The 18,752-nt window shown below is 35.2% G+C and overlaps 2 protein-coding genes across 2 annotated transcripts; one reads left to right on the top strand and one right to left on the bottom strand.

Annotated features, from left to right (window-relative positions):
* Window positions 1–212: 212 nt before the first annotated feature.
* Window positions 213–797, top strand: LOC110873114 (glutaredoxin-C9-like). The gene has a single exon (XM_022122040.2). The coding sequence runs from the start codon at window positions 270–272 to the stop codon at window positions 681–683; it is 414 nt and encodes a 137-aa protein (XP_021977732.1). The 5' UTR covers window positions 213–269; the 3' UTR covers window positions 684–797.
* A 7,342-nt stretch (window positions 798–8,139) lies between these two features.
* On the bottom strand, window positions 8,140–8,544 carry LOC110928491. Its single transcript, XM_022171507.1, has one exon. The coding sequence runs from the start codon at window positions 8,542–8,544 to the stop codon at window positions 8,140–8,142; it is 405 nt and encodes a 134-aa protein (XP_022027199.1).
* Window positions 8,545–18,752: the final 10,208 nt, after the last annotated feature.

Genomic DNA, 18,752 nt, shown 5'->3' with positions numbered 1-18,752 from the left:
CATTTAAACGATTCGTTAACCGTTAAAAAAATCAAATAAATGTTATAAGACTAAAATATTGTTTAAGACATTAAAGTGTCTAGATATTTCATGATGTCACGTTTACCTCACCTCAAAACATCTTCACCGCGTAACCGTTGACGACTGACCCTTTCATATCACCAGAAACACATCACGCAACCCTCCCTTTTCTCCTATAAATTCCTCACACCCTCACACACACTAAAACACACACAAACACACACACTTTCTAAAAAAAAGCTTCAAAAATGCAACAAGCAATTCCATACAAAACATACACCCTACCATCAACCCACCACAACACAACCAACCCACAACCACCAACACAACTCAACAGATCATCAAAAAACGCCGTCAGAGACGCCGTGACGGAAAACGCCGTCATCGTGTTGGCCCGTCACGGATGCTGCATGAGTCACGTGGTGAAACGGCTGCTTAACGGTCATGGAGTCAACCCTAGCGTCTTTGAGTTTGAAGAAGATGAGGAGAATGATGTTGTGAAGGAAATTGAGATGATTGGGGATGAAAATGGACGGAATATGCAGTTTCCGGCGGTGTTTATCGGTGGACGGATGTTCGGTGGATTGGATCAGGTGATGACGATGCATATTTCCGGTGAGTTGATTCCGGTGCTTAAACAGGCCGGTGCCTTATGGTTATGATTATGAATTTGAATTTTTGTTCTAGTATTGGTAGATAGATTTTGTTAATTTATTTTGTATCTAATATATATTATTTTTATGTAAGAAATAATGTATTACTAATTTCTAGTTGAATAGTTATTTCCACACTACAAATTTCCAACAATTTTGTGGATAGAGAGTTGTACTTATGGCTTAGGGTAGTTTCAGAAAAAAAAAAAAATGCAATTTCCACATTTAACCTAAAGGTTTTATTCTTTGAATTTTAACCCCAATAGCCTTTTGACCTTTTATCTAAAGTTTCTCATCTTTTGTGATTTAACCCCAATACTTTTTTATTTTCAATTTGGTCCCTCATACTTTTCATCTCTCGCATGTTTTTCGTTTTACGCTTCGTTCTAAATTTTGCGCGTTAACACGTCGCAACGTGCGTGTGGGGTTTACCCTTTTTCGTCTGTTTTTTTACCGTTTGACAGTATTTTTCTCCGTTTGACAAGTTCGTCGCAACGTGCAGGTCCTAGATCGACTTAGTTATTATCTTCTGCGTTTTACGTTTCTGTCTAATTTCTTCGCATTAACACGCCACAACGGACGTGCGTGGTTCAACGATTTTACATTGGTTTTTCGTTCAGTGTTATTTTTTTACTTTTTTTATTTTATTTTTTTGACCTTTTCTGATGTTGGTGGTCGCTGACAGTGGCGTGACATTAGTGCTATTTGGCACGATTTTACGAATGTATTTAACCTATTATGTTTTTTACTAATACTTTTCAAGTTTAACGCTAATTCTAAATAAAAACAAATTTTAAAAGAAGTAAAATGACTAAAAAGCCCTCACATGCTTTTCGGACGACGTTAGTTGTAAAGGTTATAGAATGTAACAAAACATGAACATAAAGGTTGGTTTTTGCCATTTCACAGTGAAAGGTATAAAGTGCAGTTTAGGTATAACATAAAGGATGATTTATGCAATTTAGTCTAAGAAAAAAAAAATTTACGTGCATATTTTTATATACGTGTCGGTATAAATTCGATTTCCTCTACGTTTTGACGTAAACTTTTTCTAGAAACAAGTCAGGTCATATATAATACGTTTTCGTTTAAAAAAACATTTTTACGAGCATATTTTTATTTGCGTTTTGGTATAAATTCGAGTTGGTGTACGTTGTGTCGTAAACTTTTTTGGGAAACGAGCAAGGTCAAATATAATATGTTTTCGTGGTTAATTTTATGAATGTTTTGTAAATTTTGTTTCTAAACGAGTGGAGTCAAATTGTGGTTTCTTTGTTTCCTTTTTTCAAAAGATCTAATTAATATCTTTTGATTATACGTGTCAGGTTTTCCGTTATACACGTTACATTTTCTATGTATGACTCGAGTCACATATAATACGTTATTATTGTATGGTATAAATTTGATTTACTTTATGTTTTGAACTAATCACAATGTTTATATAGGTTACATTGAGTTCAATAAGATATGTCGAAACGCGTGCTTTCATATGGTTAACACATCACATAATGTTTGAACTAATTAATTCGACGTTTGCGATGTACCCGCGCCGCAACGCGCGCGGGCCTTATTGCTAGTTGATATAAAATTGAGTACATTAACTATTCATGAAATGATATAAAAATATCAACATCATTGGGCTGGGTAAGTTGTGGTTATGGACCATTGGAACCGTTAACCGGATTCAAACCTTTTTGTATTTATTTAAGGTGTTTACTAGAGATGAGCAAATGGTATTGGGTACTGGTTTGGAATCGGTATCGGTACCGAATTTCTTGAACCTTAAATATTTTCGGTAGTTATTCAGTACTGACATTTAGTGTTTTCGGTACCGGGGTTTACCTTCAAATACCGGTCTCTACCGGTACCGTACCGGGTATTTTCTGTAGAGTACCGGTACCCATTACCGGTTGGTACCAAGCTCATTCCTAGTGTTCACTTTATCGTTTCCAGTTTCATCAATAAAAGGGTTTCGGTTCTGGAGTGTTCAGGTCGGGTTGGTTCTGACCCTTTGCACGGTCATTGTTTATTCATATATGATTTATGGTTTGAATGCTGATTATACAACAATTGAATTGTGGTTTTCAAAACTACAATTACATTACAAATGTATTTACAAGCCAAGAATAATCAATAATTGCACTTGAGTGTTACTGGCCTAACCATGTTTCACTTGCCCTACAAAGGCCCATTTCATAAAATGGTTATGGCCCATCAGACCCTTTAATTGACATATCAAACCCATTAGGACCCGGAACTATATAGGCTTTCGTGGTTCCTAATTTCATCAATAAAAGAGTTTTCGCTACTGGTGGGTTGGGTTGGTTCTGACCCTTTGCACAATCGAATTCTAACTATTCAAGCAATCAGGGTGCTCGGTATTCGAATTAGACTTGATATATCAGAGTTCAAATTGAACTAAATTCGAATTTGGTTTCGGTTTTTCGGTTAAATTCAGAGACCAAGTTGAATTCAAATTTCTGGTTTTCAAATCGAGTCATGAATATCTAATTTTTTAACCAATTTGACCCCAAAAATCCAAATTAGAATTATATATTTTTTTTGTAACTTTATTATATATAAAATGTTTCAAGTTATGTTATACCACACCTCAAATGAATTAGGACCCAAACCCTCTCAACCGCACAATGCTCATACCTCACCCTCCCGACCTCTCCACGACGCGACGTGACTTGAATATGCATAGGTTAATGACTTCACATGTTAAATCAACGAATAGTAGGGAAAACGTAACATTTGATGATACTACCGATGAACTAGAAAACGCAAGGATTATGTTAAAAACTGCAATTGTATATGTAATTATCACAAATATTTTTTAATAGTGGGTCTCCTCTAAGTTTGTAAGTAAGAAGAACGTTTAGTAGCATCCATTAAAATTGATGATGTATATTTAATACTTCACTCATTTTTGGGTCGAGTAAAATCGTACACAACTAGTATTCAACCCCATGCTTCACTATAAAAGAGAATTGCCCCACTAGATTAAGGCCTTTATCATTTCTCTCTAACAATATGTATCTCACCATACTACACTCATTCACATATACACACACTTACATATATGCATACAGTGACGAAGCTTCAGATTTTTGACTGTGGGTCGAAAATGTATATACCTAAAAAAATTATAAAACCGGGTGGTCGAAAAGTATATACCTAAAAAATTCTATACGAAAACTACATGCCGGACACTACTGAGCGAAAAGTTCGGATGGTCGGACGCCCCCGGGTCCCATCTAGATGTATAGGAAATCCAAATTGTCATTGTGGAAGATTTATGGAATCGTATAAAAAGAAAATACAAAGCAATTGTTTTATTTTTTTGTAAAAGGATACAACGGCAGCTGAAGACTTGAGGACTAGCAGCTCGTACTAGGACACGGATGAGTCTTATGATGATTGTCTGCAACCTGTATAAGATCACAGAAAGAAGAACACACAGTTAGCCTCTCTGTGAGCAAGCTCAGGCGTGAGAATAAGTATCAGAGAGGTACAAAGGTGAAGTCAGTGAGAGGGTATGAGGGTATGAGAATTTAGAGAGAGACAGTGTTGATAACCCTTTTTTGGAGTTTTTTTTTTTTTTTTTTTTAACGACCAACAAAAAACTAAGACTATCTTCAACGGTATATCCGTAGATATGCCCGAGATGACATGGACTTCATCCAAATTTTGAGTTGCATTGGAGCATAGCTGATGTGGAGAAATCTGAAAACTTCATCCTTCTGCAAGGGCTTAAAAACATAGGTTATTGTGTCATTTTCACTATATTATGATTTTACTTTCACTCCTTGATTTATTGGAGAAGTATTCTTTTTGGACAATTTTATTGAAGAAGTATTAAATTAACTTATTAAAAGCCATGCATTTATCAACTTCATCTAAAACTTCAATTTCTAAAACAAATAAATTATTTCAACGGTAAAACTTCAATTTCATATAAAACTTCAATATATGTTTTTATTTACTTTTTATTTTGATATTACTTATATTAACTGTTTAGAAACTTTTTTATGTTCTTTAAAATTTAGTTTACTTTATATTTTTATATTACGTATTTATCTATATTAATTGTTTATAATAATTTAATGGTTTAAATACATTTTAATAACTCAAGTAGTTAAATTTAAAGAAAAAATGGGTGATGATGTGGAAAATGTAAGGATATGTAAGGATGTTTATATGGTTGGAGGTAAAGTTGGGTGATTTTAAGGATTTGTAAGGATTTATAAGGATATGACGTGACATCTGATTAGACAGCTAAGGGCGCCTAAGGACGCCCTTAGCATTGGAGATAGTCTAAGAGCCATTATATCACTCATAGTCTTTTGAATCTGAATCGTAACCCCGTTGAAAACCACCTCATTTCGTATTTTCCGAATGGCCCAAATAGATGTTAGACATACTGCATGCACAGCCTTTTTATACCTCGCAGAGCCAGTCAAAAACGTGTAAAAACTGAGCAAATCTTTCATGTCGAAGGCAAAAAATGGAGGTGCTTTGAGCCACAGAGTGACCAAATGCCATATATACTGTGCAAACTCACATGATACAAAGAGATGTTCAGCCGACTCTGGCAATTCGCCACATAATGGACATAAATTAGACGGCACATTAATGTTTCTTGCCAATGCTGACGTGGTATGGGTAATTATGACCAGACCAGTCACTATCAGTCGGTTATGAGCGTGGGCCCAGAGTTAGCTACAAAAAATCCTCTTGGTCGGACGTCCTTATGGAGTCGGAGCATGATGTTTGTGCTATTGTATGTTATGTTCGGTCAGGTGATTCCGACGTCGCCTCATCAGCAGCTATTTCATTAAACAAAAAAAAAAAAAATAGAATGAGTTATACCACTTTGCCGTTTTGACTTTTGAACGAGGATTATATCATTTTGTTCCATTTGACTTTTTGGGTAGAAATAAATAAATGTCAACGTTCTGATACGTTGGTTCATTTGACTTCAGGAATTGAAATTCAGTGCGTTTGACTTTCTGGCAGAATTGACCAATTTGGTTGGTTAACAGTTAACAGCTAGCTACCACTGGAAATCATCAGCATTTACCCAATTCCCAGTTTCATCACCAAATTTGACTTCTTGAGTTCACTATGAATCCCATCATAGCACAATTAGTTTTAGTATGGTGCAAATCTGCCCCTAAAACAAAAGTGGGGGAGGTTGAAACTTGAAAAGGGGTTAGATCATGGCGGCATGTTTGCGTTGGGTGGTTGGATCGGTTGACATGACGTCGGTGGTGGTCGAGAGTGCATATTGGATCTCAGTTGTTAGAGAGCCAAAAATGCACCATGTCCTACAATAAATGACATGTAAATATGGGTTATAACTTATACGTTACATTTGTGATTTTTTTTTTCACATTAATTGTAGGTCGATCATGGCGATAGTGATCTGTTTCTCTAGGCAGAGTGCTAGTAGTGTAATACATGTCGTGTTAACAAGTTGGCAAGTCAAACCTGACATGAACCCAAATATAACACATGTATTCTTATGTTGACAAAAATCCCCCAATTTAAGTTTTTGGTTTCAACCCGCATTATAATATTCACATATACATCCTTAAATGAAAAAAGGAAATATATAAAAATAAATATATCCACCCGCAACCCCCAAAGTTTGATGTGTTTATGGGTTCGACCCGAAGTTATTATTTATAAGGAACACAAAGACATATGTATGATAATTACATAAAAATCAACCTAAATTTGAGGTTTTTATGTAGTTCTAGTTCAATTTATTTCTAAAATTCTTATCTTTCTATTGTTTTGAGCTCAATATTTTTTACTTGCCAATTAATTGTGGTATTGGTATACAAGTTGCCTACACTTGATCCTTTTTGATAATTTGTGTGTGGGATTAATAATAATCTAACGAAATGATTTCCTTAAAACTTTGAATCATGACCAATACGACCTAATGATTACCTTCGTATAAATGAAACCTACAATTAATTCAAAATCACACTCGAGTATTTAGAAAGAAATTTAAAAGAAACAGAGAAAATTTTATCAAGACCGAATCAAGTCTGTTTGTTTGTTTTTTTTTTTTTTTTTTTTTTTTTTTTTTTGACGAACCGTTTACCATTGGTTTTGACGGTTTGAACAAGAAAAAATATATGATCAGGGGCAGACCCACCTTTTGGCTAAGGTGGGCGGCCGCACCCCTTGAAAAAAAAAATTAGTGTATATTTTAGCCAAAAAACCTGACGGCACCCCTTGAAACTATGGTTGAACACCTCATCCGCACCCTCAACAAATAATTCCTGGGTCCGGCACTGTATATGACGTTATAAAAAGGCAAATCTTATAAAAGTTGCCAACTTAAAAATAAGCCTGGAAAATGGTTGGGTCGGGTTAGTATCTGTCAACACAGGTTTGAGTGAAAAAGCTTGTGTCAAACGGGATGTTTTATAAAAAGCATCACTATCTAGTAGAAACTGGTACGATCTTAAATTAGGCTTAGCTTAAATTAAGTCGTTTTAAAAGGAAAAAAATTATTTAAATGGGTTCACCCACTATATATGCTATCATGGTGCTAGTAGCAATGGGTATTGGTACCAAAGGAGACGGCAACAATGGCGGTGATAAAGGTGGTGATGGTGGTGGTGACAGCAATGGTAGCGATGACAACATGGTGTTGCCGGTAGTGGTGTTAGGAGAAGGTGGTGTTAGTTCAGATGGGCCGCAACAATGGTGGTCGCGTAGGTGTAGGAGACGCTGGTGGTTGTAGCGACAAGCAATGGTTGTGGGTGTTGCTCTAAGACCATCCGTAATGGGCGTGGTTTTTTTCAAAAAAAGCAACCAAAAACACCCGATCAAGCCCCCATGCCGCCCCCTGGCGTGATTGGTCAGTTTTTTTGTTTTCGCGTGATTTAAATCACGCCTTGCCCCCCATTTTTTGTCCAATCATCCTCCATCTTCCTATTTTTTATCCAATAAAATTTTTTGATGGTTTTTGTTTTATTTAATTATATTACATCTCATTTAACATAATGTCCCACATCCTCACTACACCCCTTTTGTAAAAACGCCTAACGCCCTAGGGTGAGGCATTATTCGCCCCAACGACTATGCATGGTCTAAGTGTTTTGTGAGTAACCCATTTTTACATGTTTATTAATTTGAGTCGACCAAATTAACTCGTTGTTTAATATGTGGTTGACCTAAATTTACGCCTTATATAATTTTAGTAGACCCAAATGATCCTTTTAAGTCCATTTTTAGAGGCTTAACGTAAGAGTTTGATGCATCCTAAACTCTAGAACATTTGTAGGGAGATCCTGAACTATTGGGGATCAATAATCACACAAATATGCATTAATTACTAATAATTACGATACATCTCAATTCAAATTGAAATAAAAAATGCCCAATGGAATAACAAAAGATACGAGTCTACTAAATTATACTCTCATCTTTAACCCAATCAAACCGATGGTAGAATTGTACTTTCACCCCTTGAGCTACCCCGACGATTGGTCACAACATAGAACACACCCATGGCTAAAAGAACCACCATTATAAAACCAAATATCACACCGGCAATGGCACCGGCTCCAACTCTATTGTCACTCTTCTCATTTTTTGGTCTACTTTCCTCCGCTAGACTCGACTGCACCGTAGCCGCTATGGGCAACGGTGCACAACTAGACTCGTCACACGAGCCTTGGGTGCTTGGGGGGTTTGATTTTGGATGGAAGAAACTGTAGGCAGATGGCGAGAACGCCATCGGGTTTTCGTAAACTAGCCCATGAGGAGCTCTATCTTGAGCTTTTGTAGTTGTGAAAGAGATGATGGTTAGAAAACTAAGGAAAACAAGTAGGAAATTCATTTTTATTGTTGTAGGTTTCTTTATGCTTTAGTGTGACTCAAATGCTTCAAGAAATTGGTATATATATATAGAGACAGGTGATCTATTCTTGTGTATTGGTGGTTGCTTCAGCCTCAATTTTTGTGATAGCATTAAACTCTATAAAAGGGAGCCAAATCATTTGTCTCTTTTTTACATTAATTTGAATACACTAGTGGCTAATTACTTATGTACCCCTCAATTCTGAAATAACACGAACCCAAAATGTGATTTGTGATACCCTCATTCATATTTGAGGACTCATGTTACTTGTAGGTAAAATTTGTGTACACGTTTAGCTAAACAAAGTGTATTAGAGAAATCCTTATTATAACTTTATTATTAAACATGTACTATGTCATGACTTAAACCGATGGATTATTTTATGATAAGATTAGAAGAAAAAAAAAATATGAGTAAAAGACTAAAATGATTTATAGTTTAAAGTGTAATTTGGTTCATACACATTTGTAATTTTGTTTTATTTACAATTTTCTAGCACTAGGATTCAAAAAAGAGTGTTGTTTTCATGTTAACCCGCGTATTCAGATGCATGTGTTGTACGCACAGGGTAATCCGTCAACACACGAACAATACCCAGTTAGTACCCTTCGTCCCTTCGAGGAGGATGTGGGGAAAAACCATCACTAAGCTTTGAGGGCAATGGAAAAAAAATTGTGTAATTTTATTAGCAGGATTAAAATTATTTAACCCACTAGCAAGCTCAGAATTATTGATTTTGCTACAATTTAATTAATAATATTCAGACAACCTTTTTTTTTTTTTTTTTTGCACTATTTGGAAACTTTTAGATTAGAAGATATTCACAATTGAGATGATTATAGACATTTTTAAATGATTAATGTTTAAACAATTCGTGTGTAATTGAAAGTAATGAATACATGTATAATTGGAAAGATTATAATTTAATCTTTGTATTATCGATAGGAAGGAAATTTGATAAGCAAGATGGGCTTTGCTTTGCTTAAAGGGCCAGCAAAGGTGAAGAAATAAATAGTATTTAAAAGGGTAAGTATTCATGGCATGTGTGTGTGTGTAATTATAGTGTGACATCCTCTTTTGGCTTTGTATTGGCCTTCCACCATTATTGCAAGCGGGAACAACATGATCGCCCTCAAATTAATGCCTTCTTCCTTTAGTCCCCATTTAACCATTATATGTTGATTTTACTTTCAACGATAACTCATATTTCTTAGCATATAAAAGACTGATGATATGCCTTAACATATAAAAGACCATACTTTTAGTGGCGATAACACATATGTCTTAACATATAAAAAACCATATAGGATCGCGTCATGTCTCGCTTTTAAATATTTGAGGGTAGAGGGAATGAGTCATAAGTCGTTGAAATCTGTTAAACTGCCCAAACTAAAGCAAGCCAACCAGATTCAGATTTAAACGGTTTGATTAATGGTTCGATCATATTTGAAACTTTACTTGAAACTATTTGTGTAAATGGAATCGATCATTTAACCTTTATTATTTGTAGATTTTTTCTTCATTTATAGAATATTTTCTTATGTATGTATGTATGTATGTATGTATGTATGTATGTATGTATGTATGTATGTATGTATGTATGTATGTATGTATGTATGTATGTATGTATGTGTATATATATTATAATATAAAGATGACCCATCTTTATCATTTTATAATAGGGATGAGATCGGTACTGGTACCGTACCGTATAGTACTAATACCAAAAATTAGCTAAAACCAAAACCAAGTACTGTATATGTTTGGTTGGTACAAATATGATAGAATACCATTTAAATTCCCGAACCTGTACCATAACGAATAGTACTGATACCAAAATTGAATAAAATTCATAACTGGATATTGTATAGTGTATGTTTGGTCGGTACCATTGATATGGTACGAAATTTCTCATCTATATTTTAGAATTTTCAAAATAAACTACTAATTTTAGGAAAAGACAAACCGATTCAAACTACCAAATTATTAAGTTTGAAGCGTTAAACTATCAAACCTGTAAACCATCCAATCTAGCTGACCACACAACCACGAACCAACAAATTATTAAAGTTGAAGCGTTAAACAATCAAACTGGTAAAACTATCGAATCTAGTCGACCCACCCAACTACGAACCGCTAAATTATTAAAATTGAAGTGCTAAACTATCAAATCAATAAAACTATCCAATCTAGCTGACCCACGAAACCCGACTAACGTGGTTTATGGTTTGTTGAAACTCTAGTTAACGGTTTGACCCAAATTCCTTTTTCATAACCAACTAGAAATGGAACTCGCCGCAATGCAGCGGGGGCTAGTTTAAAGCTATATTCGGCCGATTGTCGTTAATATGTGTGTTATGGTCGCAACTTATCATCACTGTCACCGCCTTCAATTTACAAAATCATAGTTGCTCCCATGTGGATTTGCAAAATTCTTTGATGTTGCAAAATCAATTTTGCTCCCTTGCTTCTTTGCATGATGGGTTGAATATGTGAACTATAGGTGTGATTAGGAATTGGACCTGAAAATTATGAATTCCAGCAAGTTACAAATTCACATATTACGAGTTAACATATTCAAATCATGGAGTTCAAGTCACAAATTCATATTAAAAAGGATGCAATTTGTTCACAAATTCGAAGAAAAACTATAACATCTACTCCCAATCCAACACAACCTAGTTCGAAATTCAATAAAAAATCACCGATCTTCACAAAATGCATGTAGAAATGAACATTATTTACTAATACACAAAGAAAATATTTTTTAGAAAATTAAGAATACGAAAAATTTGTTGATTAATAAACATGATTGTTTAAAAAACACAACTTTAGCATAAGCTAATAAAACGGTTGATGGTGTTCACAGTGGTTTGCAATATTGCATTACTACTCAAACCAATAGGGAAGAGAGTGAATAATTAGATGGGAGCAACTATGATTTTGTAAAAATGTTGATACGACCCTAAACATATATATATATATATAGGGTAAGGATAGTGTAAAAAGGGCCTAAAGTGTAAGAAGTGTGAGAAGTGTATTATAACACTATATATAATACTATATAACACCATATAAATACCGTATAACAATATGTAAAACCATATAATACCATATAACACTATGTAACACTATATATCATTATATAACAAATATAACACTATACATCTATCATAGACATGCTATCAGACAACCTATAGTGTTATATTTGTTATATAATGATATATAGTGTTACATGGTGTTATATGGTATTATATGGTGTTATATATTGTTATACGGTGTTTATATGGTGTTATATAGTATTATATATAGTGTTATAATACACTTCTCACACTTCTTACACTTTGATCACTTTTTACAGGATCCTCTACCTATATATATATATATATATATATATATATATATATATATATATATATATATATATATATATATATAATGGTTTGCAATATTGCATTAATACTCAACAAAGCCCATCTTGACCCGTTCTAAAAATGTAAACAGGTTGATTTGGCTTCAGTTTTATTCCCAACCTGACCACACCCATTTCAACCGGATAAAAACTGTAGTTGTCCGTCCACACCGAAACCAAAACCATTTTCACCCATTAAAAAAACGCAAAGGGTCGATTTAATCATCTTCTATTTCTGACCCGACCAAAAAGGGTTTTACACAAAGACTTTTACAATATAGAGGGCTCAAGCAACCATTACAGCGCCTGAAAATGAGTCGGAGTCATAAACATATAATTTTGCAAAGGATACCAAAGCTTCACGCACAGAGAGTTCTATGAGGCTCAGGATTAAAAAAATCAACAAATTCACCTGTTTCCATGGAAAACTCACATGACCATCATGGGTGATGATGTCGGTTCCACCACTTAAGCGTCATAGTCTTCATGCACATCTGATTTGTCCGAAGCGCATATCTGACAACAGAAACTTTAGATCTGAAACTCCTTTACTTCTCTAACTAGAATCGCCGTTAGCATGATTCTGGCAACAGAAATGACTTTTCGGTGACCGTTTAGGCTTACGGCGAGTTGGTTAGGCGGCGGCGATGAGTTTGCATGCAACGAAGGAGGCGATGTAGTATAGGACCCATCTTTATCATATTAGGCTATAGGGTGTGGTCATGATCCGCATGGTCTCCGTGACCCTCCACATTAGCGCCATATCACTTACTTTTAATCCATCATTTAAAACCACTACCCTAAGGGTGTGGTCATGACCCAAATCACTATTTTCTTATTTTAATTTATTTGTAAAAAAGGAAAAAGGAATATTAAAAAAGGAAAGGAGAGTCATGGTTGCCATGGTTTAATCCATGCCAACCATAGTGGATGAAGCAAGGGCGTGGTGTAACAATTTATTAATGATCCTACATGCCAATTAATGACCCAATCATGTCCCCCACACCCTTTAGCCTTATAAATGGGATGAGATTGGTACCGGTACCGTACCGTATAGTACTAATACCAAAAATTAGCTAAAACCAAAACCAAGTACGGTATATGTTTGGTTGGTACAAATATGGTACAATACCATTTAAATTCCCGAACCTGTACCATAACGAATAGTACTGATGCCGAAATTGAACAAAATTCACAACTGAATATTGTACCACGTATGTTTGTTCGGTACCGGTGATATGGTACGAAATTTCTCATCTGCATTTTAGAATTTTCAAATAAACTACTAATTTTAGGTAAAGACAAACCGATTCAAACTACCAAATTATTAAGTTTGAAGCGTTAAACTATCAAACCTGTAAACCATCCAATCTAGCCGACCACCAAACCACGAACCAACAAATTATTAAAGTTCAAGCGTTAAACAATCAAACTGGTAAAACTTTCGAATCTAGTTGACCCACCCAACTACGAACGCTAAATTATTAAAATTGAAGTGTTAAACTATCAAATCGATAAAACTATCCAATCTAGCTGACCCACCAAACCCGACTAACGTGACTTATGGTTTGTTGAAACTCTAGTTAACGGTTTGACCCAAATTCCTTTTTTCATAACCAATTGAAATGGATGTGGACACCCGTACGGGTTTGGATCCTAATGATATCTAATCATTAATACTTACTAGTTGTGTTTAAATTTACAAAAAAAAAAAAAAAAATTAAACTTTTATTTTCACCCATATTTGAGACGAATATATAAATCTTGAATGTTAAATAGAAAAATGGAATTATGGTGGGGTCATTTAAGAATTGCACAAGAAACATGAGCAAGTCACAAGATTTGTGCTATGGCGACCATCTCGAACGCATTTAAATGTGATTTCACTTTCGACATACCCACTACATCAGAACTCAAATCTAGGAGGTGGTCATCGATTTAATGGATTCTACATGAAAACAAAGAGGATATTATTTTTTCGAGTATAATTCATAGATCTTACATCTGAGTATTACATAGTAAAATTTTATAAATACAATTTACTGAATATATTTATTTGACTACTTTTCTAATGAGGTTGTTAAAAAATATTTAGAACTCTTTTTTTTTAACTTTTGAAAGGTTATGGTTAACTTAATCTTCTATATGAAATCAAACACACTCATAAGCACCCCATTTCCATCTTCATCATTCTCCCCTATCAAATTTTAATTCTTAGGGTGGAAGGGGCACCATCAGTGACCCCTTCGGCCTTCGGTGAACCTTCTTTGCCAATCGGGGAGGCATCCCTTGGGTATATTCGGTGTTCGGTGAAAGCTTATTACGGTGAGTAGTCACCGAGTGGTGAAGAGGAGAGAGAGGAGGTTAATGGTGGGTCTCACCTTCTTTCAACCAATAACAAATTTATCTTTTTTTAAAAAAAAAGAAAAGAAATTGTTTACTACTCCTCATGTGTTTGAATATCTCTGGTGTTTGAGTGCAAAATGGGGAGTGAATGTGGAAGTTGACATGACATGATATTATTGGTTATGGGAAAAGTTTACCACTTCTCATTTTGGAAGCACCCCTTCCACCCTTGTATATATGAATGCTATAGTATCTTCTTTCTATCACTATAACAAAATCCTTCACCATTGTATGTTTGAAGAAATCATTGAAGAAAGACAAGAAGTTGATCTAGAGCATGGCCGCCAAATTCAAACTATGCAACAAATCAGAGGGTGGGGTTGTCATATGCTAAGGAAAACAGCCTCACTTGACCTTAAGAATTAGCAAGGTAGATGAAATCTATGAACACATACACGCTCCTCAACGGATTGATTTATGTGCCCAAGTATTAATGAATCAACACTACTAAGAATTTACAATCCAAAAGTTACACTTTAGGTAAATACTACCTCCGTCCCATTAAAAGTGTCCTATTTTGAATTTTCAAAGTCTTTATTTATAAACGTTGACCTTAAATAATTTTGTTTGTGTTAGATAATACTTGATGAAAGTTATATGATTTGAGTGTGTTTTACAAGTGTTTTTATCGGGTTAATTTTCATCAAGTTTTACATAACACAAAAAATATAAAATTAAATTCGAAGTTTATAGATAAAGATTTTGAAAATTCAAAATAAGACACATTTAATGAGACGGAGGGAGTAACAAGAAAGAATATTTAAGTAGTTGAATATTCTGACACGAAATATGCCAATGAGGTAGTGGTGGGATGGTTGGGGAAAGACTTGGTATTCCTTGTGAGTTGTGACCCAGGTTCGATTCTCACTCTTCCCATTATTTTCTGCGGCATCCAGGTGAAGGGGCGAATACGGGTGGCGCCGGTTCGTCTTGGATGGGAGGCGAGGTTTTACCGATTATTCCATTGTCGTGCCTTCGGACGTGTGGAGGTCGGGTTTCCGCGCATCTGGGAGAGCCAAGTGGTTGGCGGCGGTCGAATAGTCGACCTTGTCCACATCGCCCGGTATCACAGTGGTTGGCATGTTGTTCCTTGCCGTTAAATAAATTTAAGAAGAATTGAATAATTTATATATTCAGTAAATTGTATTTATAAAATTTTACTATGTAATACTCAGATGTAAGATCTATGAATTATATCCGAAAAAATAAATATCCTCTTTGTTTCCATGTAGAATCCATTAAATCGATGACCACCTCCTAGCTATTCAAAAAAAAAAAAAAAAAAAAAAGAATAATTTATATGTTGGAGAGTTTATTTGTAAATTAACACACTCCATAGTTATTAATTAAGGAGTTAATTAATGTTATTTATTTATTAAGGTAGTTGATTAATAACTAATTTAAATATAAAGTCATGATCAAATACAAAGGGCTAATTAAATGAGAAGGTGAGAAGGAATATGATTTGAGTAAACTGCTAAAATCGTCTCTGAGGTTTGACTCAAATTGCTAGATCAGTCCAAAATCAACTTTTTTTTGCTAAAACAGTCATTGGGCCTAAGTTCTGTTGCTAGATCGGTCCATTTTTTTGACGCCGTTCAAAATCTGGATTTGACTGGAGGGCAAACTTGTCATTTTCTATTTTAATTTGTTTTCCCATTTATTGAATGCTTTTTAAAACTCATGTTCTTATATAAAGAAAGTCCCTGCTTCATCTTCTCCTCAATCACCCTTTTAACACAAAAACCCTAATTCTCAAATCCTTCAAAGATCAACATGGTGGTTTGCAGATGCGGGTCTCCAACTGTAATTCGAACATCTGCGACTAAATCTAACCCTGGTAGAAGATTCTACTGCTGCGACAAACGAGTGAGCATTTGTAATTTTGTTAAATTAGGTACGTATATGTTAAATTAGGTACGTATATGTTATCTCTGAAGTGATTCTAATAATCATAGGCAAACCGTCGTGGATGTGGCTTTGTTTGCTGGGCTGAGCCATCAAATTCACATAACAGTGAAGTCGTGATCCAAGGGCTGCTGAACGTTGTTCATCAGCATGAAGAAAATTCAAGAATGTTGCAAAACAGGATTATAATGTTGGAAGATGATGCAAAGAAGCACGAAGAAAATTCCGGAATGTTGCAAAACAAGATTATGATGTTGGAAGATGATGCAAAGAAGTTGAAAGTAAAGAACAGAAGGCTTGAAATGATGTTGATTGTTACTCGGATCATCATGTTTTGGTTTTATTTTTAGTTGTAGTTACTGAATGTTGAAACCTGAATCTTGAACGAATGAATCAACGTAATGTTTTGTATCATGCTGTATTGTATTGTTGATGGAACTAATGGAATCTAAGGTTGATTATGATTGTTATCGCTGCACATAAATTGACCCATTTGCTGCACATGATAATCAATAAACTGAACATAAAAACTTACAATAATACCACACAATACATTAATACATTAATACCAAAAGAGGTGGAATTTTATCCGTCCAAACTAAGCGGAACATACAAAAACAAAATGCAGTTGTTGATCCGAAAGACAAGTCAAGCAAACAAAAAACAAACAGCATACAATTCTAAGCACCCCCAATTCTAAGCACCCCCACCAGCAGCTGTTGCACCATCAACACTTCCATCACCACCTGTTGCTCCACCATGTTTGCATCTTCTCCTGTTATGTCCCGTTGCACCACACAATCCACAAGTTAATGACTTTCCCTTCATAGGCAATTTTGGACCTGTTTCAACAGCTTTCTTCAATTCTTCAAGCTCCGTAGCAGACTTCTTTCTTTTTTTTCTTAGGCCTCCCAGCTTGTTTATGATACTTAGGTGCAACTAAGGTCGTTGGGCATCTGGAAACAGGCCACATGTCTCTGCCATTTATAGGTTCTATTGTATTAATATAAACAGCCTTCCATGTGTCAACCCAATAGGCTCTATCAACTAACCTTTCTGGTATTCCATCACCCCGTCCATTCATCCTCATGTTCCAAATGCAGGCAACTGCATGCCTACATGGCATGCCAGTTAAATCCCATCTTCGACAACTGCAGGTTCTTTCTTCAACATTTACAATCCTTTGCTCTATGATATGTGGCCCAGACACTTGATACCTACCTTGTCCACACCATATGACTCGGCAATCAAATGCATCTTTCTTGATTTCTTCAAACAAAGTGGTTGCATTTGGTGTTAGAGGGCCTTTACTTGATGCAATCTTTCTATGGACGATAACATCCTCTTCATCAGATACTCTCTAATCTGCTCCAAACAGGTGATAATTGGTTTGTCTCATCCAGACACAAGTTGTTTATTAAAAACTTCACAATGATTATTCAGGATCATGTCACATTTAGCTCTTCCTGCAGTTCATTAACAAGTCTTTAAAAAGCATACAGAATGCAACTATTGTAACTATTGTAAATCAGTTCAATAATGCAACTATTGTAAAGTTATTACCTGAAAAGAATGCCCTACACCAGTGTTTTGGTTCATTTTTCAGCATCCAATCATGCAACTCCTTACTCTCAGCTAACACTTTCTGCATGGCCTTCTCATATGCTTGTACTGTGCTTTGACCAGGTCAACCATAGATTCCTTGTCATAGAAAGCCTGCCCTACATAAAATGGGGAATCTAATGAATACTGACATTTGTTTTTCTTCTTCCTAATATCCCTAATCACTAGTTGCAGTGGGGTGTCATCATCAATTTCATTTTCTACATCTTCAGTTGGCACTTGCTCGTCTTCATTTTCTACATCTTCAGTTGGCACTTGACCGTCTTCATGCACAACTGTAGCTCTAAATAATTCCATGTCATCTACAACAACTTCATCAACTATGTTGTTTTTATCAACAATGTAATCTGGATCATCATCATCCTCCCTATCTTTACCACGTGTATCACTACCATCACTTTCACTTGTATCACTACCCTCATCGGATTCATCACTACCCTCAACCAATGTTGACTCTTGTGTGACCTGACCTTGATCTTGGCTAACTTCCCTAGGGTAGGTCTATAAATCCTCAACATACACTTCAATAACCTTACTTGATTCAGCATACTCAATCAAATTAAGAACATTTGAATCATTACCCAATGGCCTCAAACCTAAATCCAAACTTTCTTCTTCGGGTACTTTGAAATGGTAAGTTACTATATCTTCATCCGAATACCCCAAACAAACAATCATGTCATTCAAAATAATAACTGAAAACAAATCTGAGTTCACCTTGTCAATGTAAGATACATAACCACCATTATACTTCAAGTCCAGAAATTCAGTAAATCTTCCACCATGATGAATCTTTAGAGTGAAATAACCTGGGTGTTTAACTGAAATCGTCAAATCG

This window comes from Helianthus annuus, chromosome 1 (genome assembly GCF_002127325.2).
Source record: "Helianthus annuus cultivar XRQ/B chromosome 1, HanXRQr2.0-SUNRISE, whole genome shotgun sequence".
Taxonomy (NCBI): domain Eukaryota; kingdom Viridiplantae; phylum Streptophyta; class Magnoliopsida; order Asterales; family Asteraceae; genus Helianthus; species Helianthus annuus.
This window is presented reverse-complemented; position numbering and strand designations above follow the sequence as displayed.